Genomic DNA, 22776 nt, shown 5'->3' on the forward strand with positions numbered 1-22776 from the left:
ATTCCTTGCCAACAAACACGATGAAAATGGGTTAGGATGAAAATATGATTACAACATGGCTTTTGAATATTCTGAAAAGCAATTGTGTATCTTCTTTAAGTTCGTATTATCAAAAGAATTGTCAGCAGTTATGCATTAAGAGCGATTACTTCCCTTTGGTTATTTGATATCTTATTTATTCGATTACGTCTGTGTGATTTCTTTTTAGACACAGGAAACCTCATTTACATACGGATATTTTTCAAGTAAGTGTGAACAGACGCGCAGCTGCAACCTTCTTCGGGTTTGTGGTCTACTTTTTGTCCGCTCCATCTGAATTTAACGTGACGACGATGTGTGTGTGTGTGTGTGTGTGCGCGACATGCTATATGTCTGTTTGTATGTATGTGTGTGTGCGCGCACGTGTGCATAAATTTGCGTGTGTGCACACGCCCCCTCTCTCTCTCTCTCTCTCTCTCTCTCTCTCTCTCTCTCTCTCAGTCTCTCTCTCTCTCTCTTTCTCGGGAATGCGCGAAAACATTTGCATATTCATGCATAGACATGCGTTTGCGTGTAATCAGAATACAGTGTGTCAACACGATTGTACTCTTAGAAGTTCGTGGTAAATCTGATAAGGCCTAAAAAAAAAAATAGGTGTGGTTACGGTAACCCGACCTACCCTATTTTTTGGGGCCGACCCTATAACTTTTTATTACATTTGTCAAAAAAATACCCAAAAACCCCAAGTAAACGAGTGCAGAAAACGCAATGAAAGCGAAAGCGCCCGAGTCGCACACTTATTTCCCTGTCAAGTAGGTTTAATTTGTACACATTAGAAAAAAAAGTTAAAAAAAAAAAAAGTCATTGCCTACCTTCATACCCTATTTTTTTTGGATATGTTACCGTAACCACACCTATTATTTTTTTTGGCCTAAGAGGCCGTGAAAACCCCCTCAACCCTCTCCATCCCTCATACCACCCATCCACTGTACACACAGACAGACACATACCCACTCACACACACACACACACACACACACACACACACACACATACACACACACACACACACTCACACACACACACACAATCACACACACAATCACACACACACACAATCACACACTCACACACACACAATCACACACACACACACACACACACACTCACACACACACACACACACAATCACAAACCCACACATACACACACAAACACACACACACACACACACATGTACAATCACACGTTCACAGCTCGATGTCTGTTTCATAGTCGACAGGAAATCTTTACAGCCAAGTTGAATGCAAACCTTGAAAGTCTCTCTGGCAAAGTTTCAATGCGAGAGGCCAATATTCTAATCTTAGGCGGGTTAAATCTCACTAATCGCATCGGATGCGCCGAAATACTTGGCAAGGTTTCAGAGCCACTGTGTAATTAGGAAGCTTGCAACTCATGTCAGAGGAGTTTTTAACAAGTATACAAACAAAACTTGGTTTCGAGTCATGCCTTAAGTCACAAGCATGCACACACACACACACACACACACACACACACACACACACATACACACACACACACACACACACACACACACACACACACACACACACACACACACACACACACACACAAACTTACACCTTAAACGATCTTAGATGTTCTTTTGTTTTTACTCAGAACGCACATTACTTTCGATGTAAATTATCACACAAACGCACACATAAGGCATTTGCCTATCGTCACACAAACACACAAAACTAAGATCCTTGTCATTATTCACTACGATCACAAATCTCAAACAGGTTTTTATACATGGTGTGGTGGGTGTATACTCGGAATAAAGACAAACTAAGATTCACTTTTGAAAGCGTATTGCACGAAAAAAAGCACCAAATCACAGCTTTAAAGAATTAACAAATATTGGTAAATAAATACATGAATACAAAATTATATACATATATATATACAGATTCATACTTAGGCATGCGCCACTAACGATACACATCGGTTTATTAGATCGTACAATTGTTTCTAATTTATATATTATTCGTTCACTTTTTTAACAAACAGAATGTATGTCCATTATTCAGTTTTCATGTGAATTGTAAACAGTTGGGGTACCAAGCAAACATGCATGGTTCTTTAAACAGGTTTGTAAAAAGATTTCATCACTGCGTGTGTGTGTGTGTGTGTGTGTGTGTGTGTGTGTGTGTGTGTGTGTGTATGTGTGTGAGTGCGCGTGCGCCGGTATGTACGTGTGTGAAATGCAATCTATGTCCGTCAGTGTGTTTATCTGTCCATCAGAGTAACACTCAGTCACAAAACAAGCAAACCACCTCGAACAAAAATAGCCGACAAAACTCAAACTTCACACAAACGTTTTAAGTTTAAATGCACGGATAATGCTGGCAGAATTTGCTGCCAGGGAATCAAAGCTGCCTTTTTCAATTTGTTTTTCGTGTGTGTGATGATATTGAAAATATGTGTGATGATGATAATAAATACTGTAACAATAACACAACAAAGACAGACAATAATATCCAAGGTTTCGCTGAATTATCCATACACACACACCAAATCGACGCCTTTGAAGCCTTGCTCTTTAGGGGTCACAAAGGCAGTTTTTGTCTGGATTTAATCTATTGCTTTGTCCTCTCTCAGTGGTATTGTACAATATTTTATTCTGTTTTTTCCGTGTCCCTTTTGCAGTCTATATTCCTTTTGGGGAGAAGAAAAATGGGTTTTGCGGGCAGGGCGGAGAAGAGATATATAGGACTAGGTAAGTACTAGGGGGGGTGTTAGAGATGGGGGTCCAGGGGGCAAAGCCCCTTGGTGGGGGTCCAGGGGGCGAAGCCCCCTTTGTGGGGGTTCGCCCCCTTGAAGCTGAACGTTTTTTGATGTTTCTGGAGGGAAAGGAAGCCTCTCCTTGAACGAAAAAGGTAAATTCGACAGTAATCTGTATAGGCAAAGAGGAAATCAGATTGTAAGGACTCATACTTTTCATCACAAAAATCGTTGAAGAAAAATGTCTTGAGGGGGTGAGAGGTGCTATTTCTCCTCGGATTAAAAAAAAAATGCGTTTGGGAGGTACATGCTTAAGCCAGGGGGGGGGAGGGTTTGCGCAACTCCTGTAAGCCTAGTTTTTGTTGAGAGAACTGTGACTTAGTTTGCGGAGGCCCGCGACACAAAGGCATCAACCGCCTGGAAAGATCCTTTCTTTCTTTCCTTATTTGGTGTTTAACGTCGTTTTCAACCACGAAGGTTATATCGCGACGGGGAAAGGGGGGAGATGGGATAGAGCCACTTGTCAATTGTTTCTTGTTCACAAAAGCACTAATCAAAAATTTGCTCCAGGGGCTTGCAACGTAGTACAATGTATTACCTTACTGGGAGAATGCAAGTTTCCAGGACAAAGGACTTAACATTGCTTGACTAAAATCTGTACAAAAATTGACTATATTCTATACAAGAAACACTTAACAAGGGTAAACAGAGAAACAGAATCCGTTGGTAGCCTCTTACGACATGCTGGGGAGCATCGGGTAAATTCTTCCCCCTAACCCGCGGGGGGTGCCTGGAAAGATCTGAGACGGTGAGCCGAACTAATTAATGGGAAGGAGTGTGCCTTTAAGCGGGAAGGAGTGTGTCAGTTATGGTGACACGGGTTGGTACATTATTTAGATTTTCAATAGTTCGTTTCAGCTGTCGCATCCTACTCAAAGCTGTGCCGAAAACAAGCGATCTTTTTACAGTCGCCATTTCAAGCATATCGTCAGAATCTAGCTCAGTTTTAAGGCCAAATAAGAATATCTGTTGGTTTAAGGTAACCCGACCGACCCTATTTTTACCCGCCGACCCTTAAAAAAAAAATTCTTTTTTCAAAACAAATCCCCCCAAAACAACCTTTGGCACATTTTGCGAACCATGCCGAGCCTAAAAAAAATAATTAAAATTACAAAAAAAAGCCGACCTACCGACCCTATTATTTTTTTCACGTTACCCTAAACCAACATATATTTTTGTTTGGCCTAACAATGAACATGTTACATGTAATAACTTGACTTCATTGTGTTGCAATACGCGCATCAAACCCTTTGGCAGCAAGCAACCCGCAACAACGTTTTACAACATCTTTTACTTTAAGTACTTTCAGCTTTCAATATATATAAATTATATTCAGATAGGTAACGCCACAATATATACACTACAGCTAAAAACTGTTAACAATGATTACAGACCACTCATGATGTACTCCTACCACACTGCTGCTGAGAAATAATTGCAAGTCAATCCGTATTCACAGTATACACTTGTTAAACGCGGCACGCTCCTTCTCGTAAAGACTGTACGGATCACCGTCTCGGATCTGGCCAGGCTCTTTGCATGAGATAAGACCATCCTTTCTTTCTTTCTTTATTTGGTGTTTAACGTCGTTTTCAACCACGAAGGTTATATCGCGACGGGGAAAGGGGGGGAGATGGGATAGAGCCACTTGTCAATTGTTTCTTGTTCACAAAAGCACTAATCAAAAATTTGCTCCAGGGGCTTGCAACGTAGTACAATGTATTACCTTACTGGGAGAATGCAAGTTTCCAGTACAAAGGACTTAACATTTCTTACATACTGCTTGACTAAAATCTTTACAAAAATTGACTATATTCTATACAAGAAACATTTAACAAGGGTAAAAAGAGAAACAGAATCCGTTATTTTTTTTTTATTATTCTCTTTATTTATATAGCGCCTTATCCGAAGTTCAAAGCGCTTTATGCTGTGTGAGATGGAATTTTTTACACAATATATCACGCATTCACATCGACCAGCAAACCTCAAGCCTGTTAGGCGAATGTTCACCTTTCGCGGCCTTTATTCCAAGTCACACGGGTATTTGATGGACATTTTTATCTATGCCTATACAATTTTGCCAGGAAAGACCCTTTTGTCAATCGTGGGATCTTTAACGTGCACACCCCAATATAGTGTACACGAAGGGACCTCGGTTTTTCGTCTCATCCGAAAGACTAGCACTTGAACCCACCATCTAGGTTAGGAAAGGGGGGGAGAAAATAGCGGCCCGACCCAGGGTCGAACACGCAACCTCTCGATTCCGAGCGCAAGTGCGTTACCACTCGGCCACCCAGTCCGTTAGTCGCCTCTTACGACATGCTGGGGAGCATCGGGTAAATTCTTCCCCCTAACCCGCGGGGGGTATAAGACCATCCCTTCACTTGGTCACATACCAAAATCGAATACCACAGCAGGATTGTTTTTATGAATTAATTTAGCAGAAGTCACTAGTGAACCGAACTGTTTTCATGAGAAGGAGTGTGCCTTTATAGGTCTACTTGGATACGAGGATTCATTTAATCAGTCAAGATTTTCTCACATTCGGTATGACGGAAACATGAGTTTGACATATATATATAAATTTATGTCACTTTTATAGGAAACCAAGGTTGCAATCGTCAACTACCTGAGATGGAGAAGTAATTACGTAATATTTACGTATAACTACCGACTCCGCTGAAGTAGAAGTGTTATATTTCTGTGCAGTTGGACAGTTAGCACCAAAATGTGTGTTGTTCGCATCACTATCGGAGGTATATTACTTGAACATCTTTTTAGTAACCACGCTAGATCTTGGCATTACAGCCTCCAAAAGATATAGTCAAGTTTCTGGAATACGCCATGCCGGCTTTGCTGTGCATTGTTTTACTGCAAAGATGATGTGGAGTGCATTGCTGCCAATTGCAGGAGCCTTTTGAGTCATATACTTACACAATGTAAACATTCACGTAAATATTCACGTATAAATACCTACTCCGCAGAAGTAGAGTTGCTATATTTCTGTGCAGTTGGACAGTTAGCACCAAAAGGCGTGTTGTTCACATTAAACTGAGGTATAATTTGAAAATGTTACAGAATCTTAAAGTGAGCCAGGCTAGATCTTCCATTCCAGTTCCAAAACATAGTTAAGTTTCCGGAATACGCAATACAGGCTCTGCCATGTGAATATTCATTTTCGTACTCCACAGATGGTCCAGAGTGCATTGCTACAAATTGCAGGAGCCTTTAGAGTCATATACTTACACAATGTAAACATTCACGCAAGATACATTTCTGTTGCAAACGAAGTCATGTATACAATCTATTTAGGACCGACAAACTCTTTGAGTTTTCTACACATAATTACTGTAAAATCCCTAGCATAAGCCCACCCCCCCTGTGCACAGATTTAGGGCAAAATTGGGGGGTGGGCGTTTGCTAGGGATAGACCCCTTTGCACAAAGTAAGTTTTGTGCTCAACCGTGTAATTGAGTGAATACAAACCCCGAAAGCATGTAAGTTAGGTCGTGTGAGTAGAAGTGGAGGAAAAAGGAGAAAAAAAAGGGACTTTGAGGCAAAGAAGGCCAACGAGGACAATCATGAGAGAGAGAGAGAGAGAGAGAGAGAGAGAGAGAGAGAGAGAGAGAGAGAGAGAGAGACAGACAGACAGACAGACAGACAGAGAGTGAGAGGGGAGATAGAGGAGAGAGAGACCGACAGACAGACAGACAGACAGACAGAGAAAGACACAGTGTAAGACTGTCGCTTCGGCATTTTGCAAAAATGGCACAGAGAGATTCAAGAACAAACTTCAGGCCACCAGGAAGCTCGTCAAAGTACCGGTACGTAACTGACAGACAAAAGACGTCAGTGGAAAAGCATGACGTAATTTTAATTCACTTTGTCGGGGATGGGTGGGACTGGGAGTGAGGAGAGGGGACAAAGAATAAGAAAAAAGGAAAGAAACACGAAAAGGTAAAGAAGGGGGAAAAGATGACTTTTAGAACAGTCTGCACAAATCCTAGTGAAAGTGAGCCTATATTCTCTTTGAAAAAACCAGGGTGGGCGTTTGCTAGGTAGTTACCCCTGTGCACAACTTTTGGCCCAAAGTGGGGGGTGGGCGTTTGCTAAATGGTGGGCTTATGCTAGGGATTTTACGGTACTGTAACAATACGCGTAAGATATTGTTCTTAATAAATACCAAACACAAATACATTCGCAGACGCTGAATAAACCACATAATCACGAATCTTGACATCACCCCTCCATCTGTTCCGTCTGTTGGTTTCACGACGAAGAGAGTCACACATCTGATCCAAGGAGCATGTGAAAGGGAAAAAAGATTTGCTCACTCTGAGATCAGTCAGATAAAATGGTTTTCTGTTGGTGTTTTTGCGTGTCACATGTCAAATTGCGTAAATGTCAAGAAACTCCAGGAGCTAAATAAAGTTCGTTAGCTCACTCAAGCCCGACACCATCTGTTTGTTTTTAGTTGTTGTTGTTGTTGTTGTTGTTGTTGTTGTTGTTGTTGTTGTTATTGTCGTTGTTTTGTAAGAGTGAGATCTTATGTTTGGCCGTTTTTTCACCCCACCATTTAGAAACTTATACTCGATAGAGTTTCGGGGGATGCTCTGGCAGCAACCAAACTTTCTGTTTTTTTGACCGACACAGTCATAAATGATTATCAACAAATGATCTGGATGTGAGCCTTAATCACCAGTCCTGTCCAAGGCTTTAAAAGAAGTCCTCGCGTGCAATAAACGACTGGAATCTGTACTTTCGTCGTCCTTTGTCCAACACAGACATCACGTGCTAGAATGGACCGGAATCTGCACTTCCCGCTATATCAGTTCTATAAAATAATCGTGTTAACGTCCATTCTCGTTGTTTTTGCTCAGCTTCGGGATGTTTGTTTATTCCGTTTGTGTGAATGATTCTCATGTGTTGATGTGTCAGTAAGTCTGTTTGTTGGCTCCAAGTCTAATGGGCCCAAAGCCGAATAAATACCTTGTGAAACCACACAGTCATCACAGTCATAAGCCAGAAAATGACCTAGCTGTGAACTTTCACCACTCCTTGAAGCAAACATTTCAAAAGGATTGACGTGCAATAAGCGACCGAAATCTGCTCTTCATCCCACAGCCAGCACGTGCTGGACAAATAACCTACACGTGTGATTAAACACCCCTGTCAACAAACCCCTCAAGGATAATCACGTGCAATAAACGACCGGGAAGAAGCACTTCCTCGCGCACCCATCACGTGCTTGAAACGACCTGGAACTCTAGTAGCGGAGAGAAGCGACTGGTGTACAGCCTGGCCGGGCAGGGAGTCTTGCTGGTGATGATGGCGGCCTCCCAGATGTGGTCCTGCAGATGGCGGAAGTGGTACCACGAGTCGCGCACTATAGTGTATCGAGTCAGCGGTTATCAGTTTTAATCACTGGATCTCCAAGAGCAGCATGAATCTGCACGTTCCAGAGCCCAGCCGAGTAAGGAAAACTCAGGATACTTGATATTTAATTTTTTTGCGTCGGACACAGTTTGGTCGTTGCAGGACTGTGACCACGTGTCGCATATAGAACCTGAACATCAGGATCTCAGCTCATGCTCACTAAAACACAGTTCCAAGGATTTCTCATAAACAAAAACTGACCCAAACCCGCATGAGATACGTCAATGTTTGCTATTCCAGGGCAAAGGTTGTCCGACATTATGGTCATCACGTGCTTGACACAACCTGGAACTCCAGAAGCGGAGAGAAGCGACTGGTGTCCCTGTTGAGCCTGGCGTACAGCTTGGCCGGGCAGGGAGTCTTGCTGGTGATGATGGCGGCCTCCCAGATGTGGTCCTGCAGCTGGCGGAAGTGGTACCACGAGTCGCCCATCAGCAGCGACACGTCTGAGGCGAGCGGGGTTCGAACCCTGAAGGTGACCCGCGTGCAGGAGTCGAGGTCGCCCATCATGGGCTCCAGGAGGTGACTCTGGTACCAGCGGTGACACGCCCTGGGGAAAGGCGACTTGTTGGTGGCGCTCTGCTTGCACTCTATCAGGTACCTGGAACAATGATGATTACAATGATTGATCATAGATTATGAGGAGTAGAGAGTGTAAGTATTTGGGGAATGGCGCCCTGGTGGCGCTCTGCTAGCGCTTGCACTAATCACTACACCTGGAACAATGACGATGACAAATATCGTATATAATGAGTAAAGAGTGTAAGCATATGAGGGCGACTTGTTGTCGGCGCTCTGCTAGCACTCTATCTGGTACCTGGAACAATGAAGGTTTCAATGAATGACCATGGATTATACAGAGTGTAACAAACTTGTTGATGGCGCTTTAAGATAACAATAAATGTTTGTACACTTGAAAGAGAGCACAAGATATGAAGATGTGCATCGTTAACATACTACTCCGCAAGACGAAAGGAAACAAACAACCACGCATAAACGTATGCGCACGCCAGAGAGAGCGAGAGAGAGAGAGAGAGAGAGAGAGAGAGAGAGAGAGAGAGAGAGAGAGAGAGAGAGAGAGGGAGAGAGAGAGAGAGAGAACACACACACACACACACACATACATACATACACATACAAACACACACACACACACACTCATAGGCACACACACACACACAACATCACACGTGACATTATTATTCCACTCACCTGAACAAACACTCATAAGGCACCACCGTAGAGCTACTGTTGCCACTCGTGTCTTCAGGGGAGTCAACTCTGCTGCCGTAGAGAGCGAACACGTACTTCCCAACATGGGGACAGCGCACAAGAAAAGAGATGGAGTTGTCGTCCCTCTGTCTCAAGAACACATAGCGCTGAAAGTCAGCGTCCACAGCATCCGGGGCCTGCCCGTGAAACTGCAGCGAGTACGACAACCGCACATGACGCGGCAGCTGAAAGTGGAAGTTGATGTCATCATAGGAATACGTCACCACGGGGTCAATGTGCGTCTGCGGCAGCAACCCGTAACTAGCCGCGCTGGGGGTGGGTCCGAAGAACGACACCTTAGGGTAGGGGCTGCGGAGCGTCTCCCGCCCTTCTTTACACCTGATCTGAAACGCACAGGCGCTCTGGAGCGACTCGGACAGCCAGTCGTCCTTGGCGAAGATGGTGAAGTAGAAGCGGCCTCTCTTGGGCGGCGCCACGGTGAAGATGGCTTTGTGGCCCACGATGCGGAGCATGACGCGGCCCTCCAGGATGTAAGGGTTCATGCGCTTGTCTTTGGGCTCCAGCGTGTAGCCGAAGCCCAGCAGGTGAGGGATGCGGAGCGTGACGTTGATGACGCCGGACTCCGTGACCTGCTTGCAGTCGTAGTGCGTGGCCAGCTTCAGCCCGTAGTTGAAGAAGGGCGACTTGAGCACCGGCAGGTTGATGAACTCGGACAGGGTGATGGGGCACTCTAGTAGCTGCAAGAACAAGAACAGCCGTGAGCTTAAAACGCATCGAACAGCACAGAATGAATAGAATGCGCTTACTGAATCAACCTCTGATTAAAGGCGGAGAGGGCTTTCACACTAAACGGACTGAAATGAAAATTTCTTCCAACAAATGAAATCATAAAATTGATTAACTTTAACACAACGGTTACTGTAACTGAACGCACAATAAACGCGTTCCGTGGTATTTGAATGTGTTGACAAAATAATGAGCATTGAAACCAGACACCACGCATTGCAAATCTGTGAACAGCTTTGTTTTACATGTTGTCAGTCAGATATGTCTCTTATGCTTTAGTTCTCCAAGTAGATCGCTCAGGTCACACTCAGAAAATGTTTAAACTTAATTAAGAAACCATGCCATTTCAGAAACACTTTCGATGGGTATGTGTCAAATATTCCATGAGGCCATATAAGCTACTCACAAAAAGTTAAGGATCACTTGCACACAAATTCATAACTTTCCAAATAAGAAAGCCAATGCGTTGGTATTTGGCAAACGTTTAATTCAATGCTTTAGCAATAACGATACAACATTTCCTTCAATTTCGAGCAATCGTGTGGTCTGTACATTTTATCAAAGTGTGTACGTATCGAAATTTAATTTCACAAAGTCGTTGAAATCACAAGACATGACATTCAGATGCTCCCAAAAGTTCAGTAATGCGTGTAACCGCCCTGGCTGTTCTGGCACTCGACGCAGCGAGTCCTCATAGAGTTGACCAGGGTCGTGAAGATCCTCTGTGGAAGCGCCTGCCACTCAGCCTGTCGCTCCTGGTAGAGGTGCTGAACATCCCTGGGAGGGGGTTGGTTGCTCCTCACTTTGCGATCCAACTCATCCCAGAGGTTCTCAATCGGGTTGAGATCGGGACTGCATGCTGGCCACTCCATTCTGTTGACTCCAGACTGCTGCAGGAAGTCGTTGACCACCCTTGCCCTGTGGGGCGAGCGTTGTCATCCTGGTAGACAGCCTGCGGTCCCATCTGCTGCAGTGTAGGCACAGCCAGCGGTCGAAGGATCTCATCCCGGTATCGGAGGCCAGTCAGGTTACCCTGTACATGAAACAAGGGTGTTCTGTGGTGAAGGCTGAAGGCCCCACAGACCATTACAGAACCTCCACCAAAGGCCACCTTTTCTTGGACAGTGGCGTCAATGTAGCGTTCCCCTTGGCGCCTCCAGACCCTCAGTCGGTCGTCGTTGTGGTTCAGGGTGAAGCGTGATTCATCACTGAACAGGACCTGGGACCTTGCTGACGTGTCCACCTCACGTGACGTCTGCAGAAGGCGCGGCGTGCTGCCCTATGGGCTGGAGTTAAGCGTGGCCGTACAGCTGGGCGACGAGAACGGAGGCTAAACCCATGAAGGCGATTCCGTATGGTCTGCTGGCTGATGTTGGTGTTAGTAGCCACCCTCAGCTGCCTTCGAATAATGCTGGAAGAGGCTGTTCTTGTTTGCAAGGCTAGTCGTTCAATGAGACGATCTTCGCGTGGAGTTGTCTTCTTTGGTCGCCCAGGTCTGCGTCTTTCCTGGACCCTCCCAGTGGCTGGGAAACGTTGAACCAGTCTGACAATGACCGAGATGGACACGTGAAGTCGCCTGGCCACTTTTCGCTTGGGGACACCATCTTGGAATCATGCAACAGCTCGTCCCCTCTCAAACTCGTTCAATTTTCGTCGGGGAGGCTTTGTCAGATAATGCCTAATACTGGTGGTATGTCTTCTCAAAAAGCCAAGCAAGTGACAGCATCTCACACATAAACAGCAGTGCTTGCACGTGCATAATGGTTTTTCCATGTGGCTTGTGCAATGTGTTCGGGCTGAACGGTCCAAAACAAGGTCCGTTTTCGCAAGTTTCCGCTTTTTCATTTGCTACCAAACTCAGTAGTACAGAATTCCGTGCAATTTTCCCACTAAAACAACATCGCCCACTTACAGCTGAACAAGAATTCATAACAATTTGGTTTGACTAAGAAATAAATAACAGTAGCGAACTGATTTTATTGACCACCTGTTTTCTCATAGTGATCCTTAACTTTTTGTGAGTAGTGTATTTATAGTGGTGGCAAATAAAGTCGAGGATAGTTTCTGTGATGGAAAGCTCTCGTCTAAAGAAAGTCTTTTGCAGCTTGACGCTGTACAGTACTGTGCTTCCCTGAGCAGTGTTTGCAAAACTAACCCTGCTGAAAAACAGAAACAGCATCAGCAGCAGTGCAAAAAAAACGAAAAAGAACTGAGCAAGAGGAGACATACCTGCCACTCTGGATCGTCGGGAAAGTGCTGGAAGATGTGATCCTCCGGGTCTGTGATGAAGTAAAACTCGTCACACTTGTACTGGAACTCGTGTCCTTTCTCACCACCCCCTCCTCCTCCCCCTTCCTCATCCTCCTCTTTGCACCCCTCGCCAAAACTAATCGTCCTTTTCCTACACCCCGCTGCAGAAGCAGAACCAGCGGCGTTGTCCGAACCGTTCGAACCGTTCGAGTTGGAACCGTTGGAGTCGCTCTGCGTGCCGTCACTCTTGCCCACCGAGCTGGTAGTGGTCGTGCTGCCGGTGGAGGTTCTGTCCGAGCTCTGGCCGGACGCGCTGGACGTACCGGACACTGTGGATGAGCGGTCGCCGTTGCGGAGGGTGAGGAGGTCGGCGGACGCGTAGCGGATGAGCTGGCGGAGCGGGGAGTCCTTGTCGCGGAGACCCAGACGCAGGAGGCTGTGGTCGTGGGGGTCGTGGCTGCTGTTGTCCACAATGTGTTTCTGGTCCACGCACGACTCCGCCGTCGTTGTCACGATCACGCGGCTGCCTTGGTTCGTGATGTTGTGGTTGAGACTGTCTGTCCTGGGATCACCCCCATCCCCACCACTACCACCACCACTCTCCACCCTTCTCACTCCTCCTCCTCCTCCTCCTCCTCCTCCTCCTCCTCCTCCTCCTCCTCCTCCTCCTCCTCCCAGCCCGACTACTCTTTCATCAAACACATCACCACCAGCCTTGGTCTCCTTCACGCAACAGTCCACATTCTCTTTAGCGCAGCTCCCTCGGCGTCGTCGGCCATGTCCGCGGTGATAGCGATGACTGCTGCTACTGTTGCTGGTAGTTTCCTGTCCGCCTCGCACGTGCCTGGCGCCCCAGTTACAGTTGAGGAAGCACCAGGACCCGTCGATGCAGACGGCTGTCCACGAGTTGCGGAACCGGCCGCCTTCCAGCTTCATGCCCGGCTTGTAGCCCGCGCCCTTGGAGTAGCCCTCGATCACCTCACAGTGTAGGCCTGCGTAGCTGTTGTCAACACAAGAAAGGGAGGCGGGATTATTTATTTTGTATAGTAGGTTGGTTGGTTATGGTGTTTGCATCGTCCCCACAACCTATATGGCTATCCGGGATAGTGTTTTCTAGAGTTGGTTAGTGGGTTATTGTTTTTGATGGCTATCCGGGATAGTGTTTTCTAGAGTTGGTTAGTGGGTTATTGTTTTTGATGGCTATCCGGGATAGTGTTTTCTAGAGTTGGTTAGTGGGTTATTGTTTTTGATGGCTATCCGGGATAGTGTTTTCTAGAGTTGGTTAGTGGGTTATTGTTTTTGATGGATATCCGGGATAGTGTTTTCTAGAGTTGGTTAGTGGGTTATTGTTTTTGATGGATATCCGGGATTGTGTTTTGTGGAGAGAATTGAGTTACGTTAGGTTGTGAAATGAGGACAGTTAGTTATTGGAACATGTATTCGTAGACAACACGAAACAATTACTAGAACGTCAATTGTGTGGACGTTTTAGTGGATGGATATAATTGATCAAATGATACATTATGTTAAGGTAGAAAGCTTTATTATTCCTGCGTTGGGCTATTTGACTAGCACCGATATTTGAAACAATAACTATAAACAAATTAACGCGCGTTTTAACTAATACAGTGTCACGACAGCCGTATTTTATCAAGTTTTTCCAAACATTATTGTTTAAGCAAGTACACGTATATCAAACAGAAACATTTAAATAAGATATCGCCTTCATTCTCAACCAGTTAAACCAGAAAGGGAGAGTCCACTGGAAGGGAGCGACCCGAATTTTCTGGCAATGGGTCGATAAAGTATAACGCGAAATGCGAGTTTCAACAGACTATACCAGTATATTACCTGCAAAGTCGTTTGCAGAGGTCGTGGTAGGTTTCGGTACCGTACTTGATACCTCTCAGCAGTCCGAGGGGCGAGTCCGGACTCTCTGTCTCGGCCACCTCAAGCTCGTTCAGGTCCGCCAAGGTCACCCATCGGAAGATCGCCCTGTGGTCAAAAGTTATTGCAATTAGAAGAGATTCTGCAGCAGCAGCAGAAAGCCTGCAAACTTTACGCGTACAGCTTGGAAAAATAAAGCAGAGAGCTGAAAATGGAGATCTTAAGAATGGTATGCAGTAGTTATCGGTTTGTAGAGCGACATATCATACCTGATCATGAAAATGCTTTTCGTTAACTGCATCTGCGCTTTAAACATGGAACGGATCATGAAAGTATGCAAAAGAATCTTTACGTTTCAAGAGATTGAACAAAGAGTCCTTCCCGTGTAAACAATTCGACTCAAGTCTAGCCAGGCTATTACATGGGATAGGCCCATAAGAGTGGCTTTTTACAAAATTAATTCATCCAAAAAATCCCTACTGTACCAAATAAGGCTGTTCACTTTTTGAAACTGTCCATGCAACAGGAATACTCAATTATTAGTGTAAGAGTGTCAGTTGAAGAATGTGTTGCTGATGTGTGCTTACCTGGCTTTTTCTAAGTCCGTTTCGCAGTCTCTGATGAGATCTTTGACTAATTTCGTAAACGTTGAGTAGTGTCGCTGAGAAATCTGCAAAGGAAAAGTCACACTTGCTAATATAGTTTCTGAATGGGCAGTTGGACAAATTACTTATCAGATTTCTTTCTTATGTGTATACTAATTTACAGATATAGCAATCAGCTCAGAAAAATGGCCATGCAACCCGATCATGCAACAAGCACTTTACAGTCTGACAAAAACCTGAAGAGGAAGGAATTGGCCTTTTTTTGACGTTAAAACAGTCAAAACGCGATTTTACAACTTCCAAAATGAAACCAACAGGCACAGAAACCAACAAACACAATCTGTGAGTATCAACTGAACGTGTGTGCCTTTGAACATGGCAAACCCAAAGAATATTTCCCACCATTCGAAATCACCTATGATAAAGAAAATGTCCCGAATAGAATAAGCCGTTTACCTCAAACACATGGTCGTCGATTTTTTCAAACTCTGTCGGAGACTTGAAGAGCTGGGTCCGTTTAAACTCGGGAGGGGCTGGGGGAGGGGCTCTGGACAAATCAAGTACTGGTGACCGTCCCTCCGACTCACTGGAACTTCTCTCCTGAAAGATAACAAGCATTTTAGTAAGCTCACTTTTCACTAACAAAAATAGGTGGAAGCCGAACAAAGAACAACAATAATTTAAATTGAAGTTCTGGGAAATGCCAACATTTGTTCAAACATGATCCAGTTGTAAATAATTTGTAAGAAGCCAGCTCGGTTGCGATTATACACAACTATCCAAACAATCAGAAAACAACTATTAAATGCTGCAGAAACATCATATGAAGTGATTTGTTTTTCAAAATAAACTATTGGTGTGACGTGTGCACGTTTTCGTTTTCTTGTGTGTGTGTGTGGGTGTTTCTGTTTTGTTCTTTCTTTCTAACATTCATCCCGAAATATCTCAAGAAATGTTAGGGAAATCCATCTCAGAACCAGAAAGGGGGGGGAGGGGGAGGGGGGAAAGCACATTGTTTGTTCATCGCTCTATTTACAAAAAGTGATTTAAACTATCACCCTCAGTGACGTCGGTCTTACCTCTAATGACGTCAACTTCTCCGCGATCAGCTCCAACATCTCTTGCGCTTGCTTTTGAATAAGGGAGGCGACTCTGGCTCGCTGCTCGCTGCTGAGGCGTTCCAGCATTTTCCTGACTTTCTCCTCTTTTTTCCTCCTGAACTGTTCCTCTATCCGCTCCGTCTCTCGCTGCAGTTTGGTTTTGCCTTTCTGCGGAGAAAACCTGAAAACCAAGGGTTATAGCAACTGTAAATGCGCTATGTATTTTTAGTAAAACATTAATGATGTTGTTTGTCGAAAACTTCTTATGGAGTTGTTCCCCATCAGAGATTTATAACTAGGGTGTGTATATGCAACAACACGAAAAATTGCAAATACTGTACCTGGATATTGGTACTTGATTTTGTAAGGGTGAGCTTTTTCTTTTGCCTGTTGGTTTGTTTGTTTGTTGGTTGGTTGGTGTTGAAGTTTTGTCTGTTTTAGTGTTTGGTTGCTTGGTTTAATATGCATATGCCCTGGTATGCTTTATGCAGGACAAACACATATTTTACAGACAAGTACACTGACTTAATCATATGATACGTTTGTTTCTGTTTTTGGTCGATTGTTTTGTTTGGTCCCGTTCACCGTCTGCCGCACTGTCGTATAGTGAAGGATCGGAGTTTCCTTGAGGTGTTCATTTTTGCTGTATGTTTGTTTGTCCCGTTTGTTTATTTGTTTGTGTGCTTGTTTGTTTGATCTGTGATTGTTTCGTTTAGTTCTGCTCGCCGTCTGCCGCACTTAACTAATATAAACTGAGAACCTGAGTCTCCTTGAGATTTTCATTTTTGCTTTTTGTTTGTTTGATCCGTTTGTTTGTTTGTTTGTTGGTTGGTTTGCTTGTTTGCTCACCGTTCAAATGTGCTGACGAGGTCCCTGACCGTGCTTTCCATTTCGTGCTGCAGCTCATCCTCCAGTCGCCGCACCCTCCGCGCCCTTTCCGCGCGTATTTCCGCGTAAAGCCGGTCCTCCTCCGCCTTCTGTAGCGCCTCCAGCTCGCCCTGAGCGTCGAACACACCGGAGTCCTCAAAGTCCTGCACACAAAAGCAATACAAGTGTTTGCTCTAGAGATAGAGAACTTTTTCTTTGAAAAGTTGTGCAGTCTTAGAGTCTGTGTCTCGGTGAAGACTGCGAGTAGAGTAATCTCGTGATGATTTTCGGGTTCTCTCAGATGCCCCCTTTTTACACGCCCACTCAATCCTCTATGCCAAAAAAGGGGAATAAATAAAATCTTTTACTTTCCCTATCCCTAGTCCGGCCCTGCACTAATACAGGCTTATTATTAGAGTTAGTCTTATCCCCAAAGTATATCTGACCCCTACTCCAGCCCTGCACTAATCCTCAGTAGAGCAGAGTTCATTATGTTTTGCAGCCGCTTACATTTCTCAGGACATCAAATACGCAAGCGATCTCAGCATTCTCCCAAAATTTAGAGTAGTATTGTTACACAATGTTTCTCTGTTCTATCTATAAGAACTCTTGATGTTCTGCATCTTGCATCTTCTCCTTTCTGTTCCTAAATCTGTTTGTACCTTGTACGTTCCCGTGCAGGTCTTCTGCTTGCCCCTGCGGAAGATCTCCTTGTAGTGGGCGAACTCCAGAGCGTTGGCGTCATACTGCCAGCCCGGGTTGTACACGCTGCCTCGAGTCTGAAACACACACCGACAACAAATTGCACTATGGAGGTTAGGAAAGCAATTGTATTGCTAAGAGAGAAAGAGTGGGCCCGAGAAAAAGATGCTCTCATTTCTTTGTGTGTGAGTTCGAGTTTGCAAGAGATCGAGATCATTATAATTGCCTTAATAATGTCAAAGTTTCGTTTCCTGCGTGTTCCATCAGCGCGTTGCCCCATGACCACAACGTGGTCTGGATGGCCCATAGACCACAGCCAGTTTTCAGAAATGTTTTCTCTTCAGTGTTCTACAGCCTGATCCTGGTCAGATGTAGGCATCCCGCGATTCACAAAGCTAATGTCATGTTAGGAAGATCGGTGTTGTCGTGCTTGTTCCTCTGATTTTCGTACTTTCTGACTTATTCGTTCTCCCTTTTTAAGCCTTCATAATTCTCTCTCTCTCTCTCTCTCTCTCTCTCTCTCTCTCTCTCTCTCTCTCTCTCTCTCTCTCTCTCTCTCTCCTCTCTCTCTCTCTCTCGCCCTCTCTCTCTCTTTCTATCTCTCTCTCTCTCTATCTCTCTCTCTCTCTATCTAGACCCCTCAAATTATAGGCCAATTTCCATTTTGTCTGTGTTATCAAAACCACTGGAAAAGCATATCAACAAACACATCCTAACACATTTCAACCAAAACAACTTATTCCATCCTAAACAATCAGGATTTAGAGCTAAGCATTCCTGCCACACTGCCTTAATCTCTCTTGTTGATCAGTGGTTGGACAAAATAAACGATAATGAATTCTGTGGTGCCATTTTCGTAGACTTTGCAAAAGCCTTTGACGTAATTGATCACACATTATTGCTTAGAAAATTCGGTTTGTATGGCGTCGGATATGATACTATCAATCTTGTTAGTTCATTCCTCTCTGACAGACAACAGACAGTTCTTACAAACACTAGAGCATCGAGCATGCAAGCTGTAGATTACGGTGTACCACAAGGATCGGTATTAGGACCTCTGCTCTTCTCAATATATGTTAATGACCTCCCCCTTTATATTCAACATTTATGTGAACTTTTTGCAGATGATACCACAATTCACTCCAGTAACAAAAATTTAACTCGCTTATCAGAATCCCTCCAAGGAAGTCTAAACCAGCTGACAGAATGGACTGACCTAAATCACATGTCTCTTAACCCAAAGAAAACCAAATATATGATAATTACAACTAGACAAAAACGACAGAATTTTACCTCAACTGGTCCCGATTTAATGATTGACGGCAATATAGTGGAAAAAGTCGACCATCACAAAGTTCTAGGTGTCCACATCGATAACAACCTGTCTTGGTCAACTCACATTGAACAACTTAGTAAATTAGTGTCAAAGAAAGTGTACCTCTTATCTAGAATTAAACACTTCCTTAATTGTCAAGCCAGGAAGTTATTTTTCACTGCTCATATTCAGTCTCTTATTGATTACGCATCCACTCTATGGGACTCTGCAAGTGATAATTCCCTAAAGCTACTCAGCAGATTACACAAAAGAGCGCTAAAAGTAGTATTACTCAAACAGACTACTCTCACCGACTCAGACTACATCAACATAGGGGTCCTACCTCTAAAGTCAAGAATGAATTACAACAAAGGAATAATGATGCATAAAATTATGACAGAAAATGCACCCGAAACCATTTGCTCAAAGTTCTCTTTGAAGAATTCGCACCACTTTATAAAACTAAACACTCCTCTTCCTAGGATAGACCTATTTAAATCAAGTCTTGTTTATTCAGGAAGCAGCCTCTGGAACGCTCTTCCGGACGCCCTGCGGCAATCCACCAACACGGATTCTTTTAGAACCAAATATTCTTTCCATTTAATGAACTCTATGAACAAATAAACTTGATTGGTATGTTTTCTTTGTATACAGTTGTTCATTATCGGAATTATGGTTTATTGTGACAAAATCACGAAGATTTGGCTCTGTAATACATTGTTTTGCTGAGCTAATGTATTGTTGGGTTACTTTCCGTTTATCTTCATTGCTTTACACCCAATTTTGAACACTACCTTATGATCTACAATGCTTCTACATAATGCGCTTCATGTACATAAACTTATATGTTCTACCAACCTTTTTTTTTATGTAACCTTTTTTTGTTTGTTGTTGTTGTCCCTAGTCATAGTTATAGTAAAATAGTTTAGTCCCTCTTTAGGGCGAGGGCCAGATGCAAAAAAGCATATCTGTGCTTATTCTTGTCACCCTCGAAAAATAAAGATTTGTCATTGTCATTGTCATTGTCTCTCTCTCTCTCTCTTGTCTCTCTCTCTCTCTCTGTCTGTCTGTCTGTCTGTCTCTCTCTCTCTCTCTCTCTCTCTCTCTCTTTTTTTTCTCTCTCTCCCTCTCTCTCTCTCTCCCTCCCTCCCCTCCCCCTCTCTCTCTCCCTCCCTCCCTCCTCTCCCTCTCTCTGTCTCTCTCTCTCTCTCTCTCCCCCTCTCTCTCTCTCTCTAAAGGGGGAAGGGGTGGGGGGTGGGGTGTGTGTGACTAAGATCAAGACCAATTGAGCTACCCCAGACCTCTCTACCCTCACCGCCCCTACCACAAATACACGGCCTCCTCCCTTCACTCCATCCCATAGCCACCATGCACCATTTCCAGTCAAATGGCTAAATTACAATTCCTTCAATCACCAGCCAGTGATTATACTGAAACAAAACACCGACTGCACCTAAGCGACACTCGTGAAGGACTGTTGGAAGCCAATTTCACTCGAGATAACTTCATTGCTGGGATCAGTCCAGACCAGTTAATCTTGTTTGGGAGTCACTAGTCTAGACAGTGCTCTCGTCTTCATCCCAGACGCACACATTGTTACCATGCCGTCAGGGATAGACTATGACACCAAAAACATGTTTCTCATCGTTTATGGTGTTTTGAGCTCATGAAATCATGACGTCATTGTTTTCAAAGCTGTTGGGGTACTTGCCGTCATTCTGCACTTATTCACTTATTTCTACTCGCTTTCTCATTTTTGTTCGACCAAACCAACTTTGTCTACACCCTGGGTATGATTACAGAGAAGTTGCTAGGATTTGCTTTACTCGCTCACAGTGAGAAAAAAACTTCGGCATTTGAAAGAAAATTCGGCGTTTTGCTACTGCCAACATCAAAATGACACCACCGGATTAATACGCTCTAATTTCTGTCATTTTCTGTTCCACACTTCCTTTGGTGTAATACACACTCAACTTAACTTGCTATCAAAATTAGCAAAGCTTCGCTTGCTTTTTATATTTAGTCAAGTTTTGACTAAATATTTTAACATCGAGGGGGAATCGAAACGAGGGTCGTGGTGTATGTGCGTATGTGTGTGCGTGCGTGTGTGTGTGTGTGTGTGTGTGTAGAGCGATTCAGACTAAACTACTGGACCGATCTTTATGAAATTTGACATGAGAGTTCCTGGGTATGAAATCCCCGAACGTTTTTTTCATTTTTTTGATAAATGTCTTTGATGACGTCATATCCGGCTTTTCGTGAAAGTTGAGGCGGCACTGTCACGCCCTCATTTTTCAACCAAATTGGTTCAAATTTTGGTCAAGTAATCTTCGACGAAGCCCGGGGTTCGGTATTGCATTTCAGCTTGGTGGCTTAAAAATTAATTAATGACTTTGGTCATTAAAAATCTGAAAATTGTAAAAAAAAATAAAAATTTATAAAACGATCCAAATTTACGTTTATCTTATTCTCCATCATTTGCTGATTCCAAAAACATATAAATATGTTATATTCGGATTAAAAACAAGCTCTGAAAATTAAATATATAAAAATTATTATCAAAATTAAATTGTCAAAATCAATTTAAAAACACTTTCATCTTATTCCTTGTCGGTTCCTGATTCCAAAAACATATAGATATGATATGTTTGGATTAAAAACACGCTCAGAAAGTTAAAACAAAGAGAGGTACAGAAAAGCGTGCTATCCTTCTTAGCGCAACTACTACCCCGCTCTTCTTGTCAATTTCACTGCCTTTGCCATGAGCGGTGGACTGACGATGCTACGAGTATACGGTCTTGCTGAAAAATGGCAGCTACTTGACTAAATATTGTATTTTCGCCTTACGCGACTTGTTTTTTTTTAACGGAGATAGACAAGCATAGGCTATAACTTTAACAGAAAAAGTATTAACACCCTCGTTCACCCCTCCTCCCCCCCTCCCCCCTCCCCCCCTCCCCCCACACACACACCCACATCCCGCCACTGCTCCACCACCCCGTCAAAAAACAAACCCACAGGCGCAAGCCATGTCTGACAGCAAGAACTCAAAACAAGTCGCGTAAGGCGAAAATACAACATTTAGTCAAGTAGCTGTCATTTTTCAGCAAGACCGTATACTCGTAGCATCGTCAGTCCACCGCTCATGGCAAAGGCAGTGAAATTGACAAGAAGAGTGGGGTAGTAGTTGCGCTAAGAAGGATAGCACGCTTTTCTGTACCTCTCTTTGTTTTAACTTTCTGAGCGTGTTTTGAATCCAAACATATCATATCTATATGTTTTTGGAATCAGGAACCGACAAGGAATAAGATGAAAGTGTTTTTAAATTGATTTGGACAATTTAATTTTGATAATAATTTTTATATATTTAATTTTCAGAGCTTGTTTTTAATCCGAATATAACATATTTATATGTTTTTGGAATCAGCAAATGATGGAAAATAAGATAAACGTAAATTTGGATCGTTTAAAATTTTTTATTTTTTTTTACAATTTTCCGATTTTTAATGACCAAAGTCATTAGTTAATTTTTAAGCCACCAAGCTGAAATGCAATACCGAATCCCGGGCTTCGTCGAAGATTACTTGACCAAAATTTCAACCAATTTGGTTGAAAAATGAGGGCGTGACAGTGCCGCCTCAACTTTCACGAAAAGCCGGATATGACGTCATCAAAGACATTTATCAAAACAATGAAAAAAACGTTCGGGGATTTCATACCCAGGAACTCTCATGTCAAATTTCATAAAGATCGGTCCAGTAGTTTAGTC

At 43.6% G+C, this 22776-nt stretch overlaps 1 protein-coding gene across 1 annotated transcript in view; it reads right to left on the bottom strand.

Annotated features, from left to right (window-relative positions):
- Positions 1–5129: 5129 nt before the first annotated feature.
- Positions 5130–22776, bottom strand: part of LOC138977184 (hillarin-like) — a 93614-nt gene continuing 75967 nt past the window's right edge. Inside the window, exons 3-11 of the mRNA XM_070350091.1 lie at positions 17653–17769; positions 16973–17154; positions 16103–16304; positions 15480–15623; positions 15006–15088; positions 14383–14526; positions 12511–13531; positions 9475–10232; positions 5130–8863 (exon numbers count right to left, since the gene is read on the bottom strand). Coding sequence (XP_070206192.1) covers positions 8530–8863; positions 9475–10232; positions 12511–13531; positions 14383–14526; positions 15006–15088; positions 15480–15623; positions 16103–16304; positions 16973–17154; positions 17653–17769 — 2985 coding nt within the window. The 3' untranslated portion in view covers positions 5130–8529. The remainder of the gene's footprint in view (positions 8864–9474; positions 10233–12510; positions 13532–14382; positions 14527–15005; positions 15089–15479; positions 15624–16102; positions 16305–16972; positions 17155–17652; positions 17770–22776) is intronic.

This window comes from Littorina saxatilis, linkage group LG9, assembly GCF_037325665.1.
Source record: "Littorina saxatilis isolate snail1 linkage group LG9, US_GU_Lsax_2.0, whole genome shotgun sequence".
NCBI lineage: Eukaryota > Metazoa > Mollusca > Gastropoda > Littorinimorpha > Littorinidae > Littorina > Littorina saxatilis.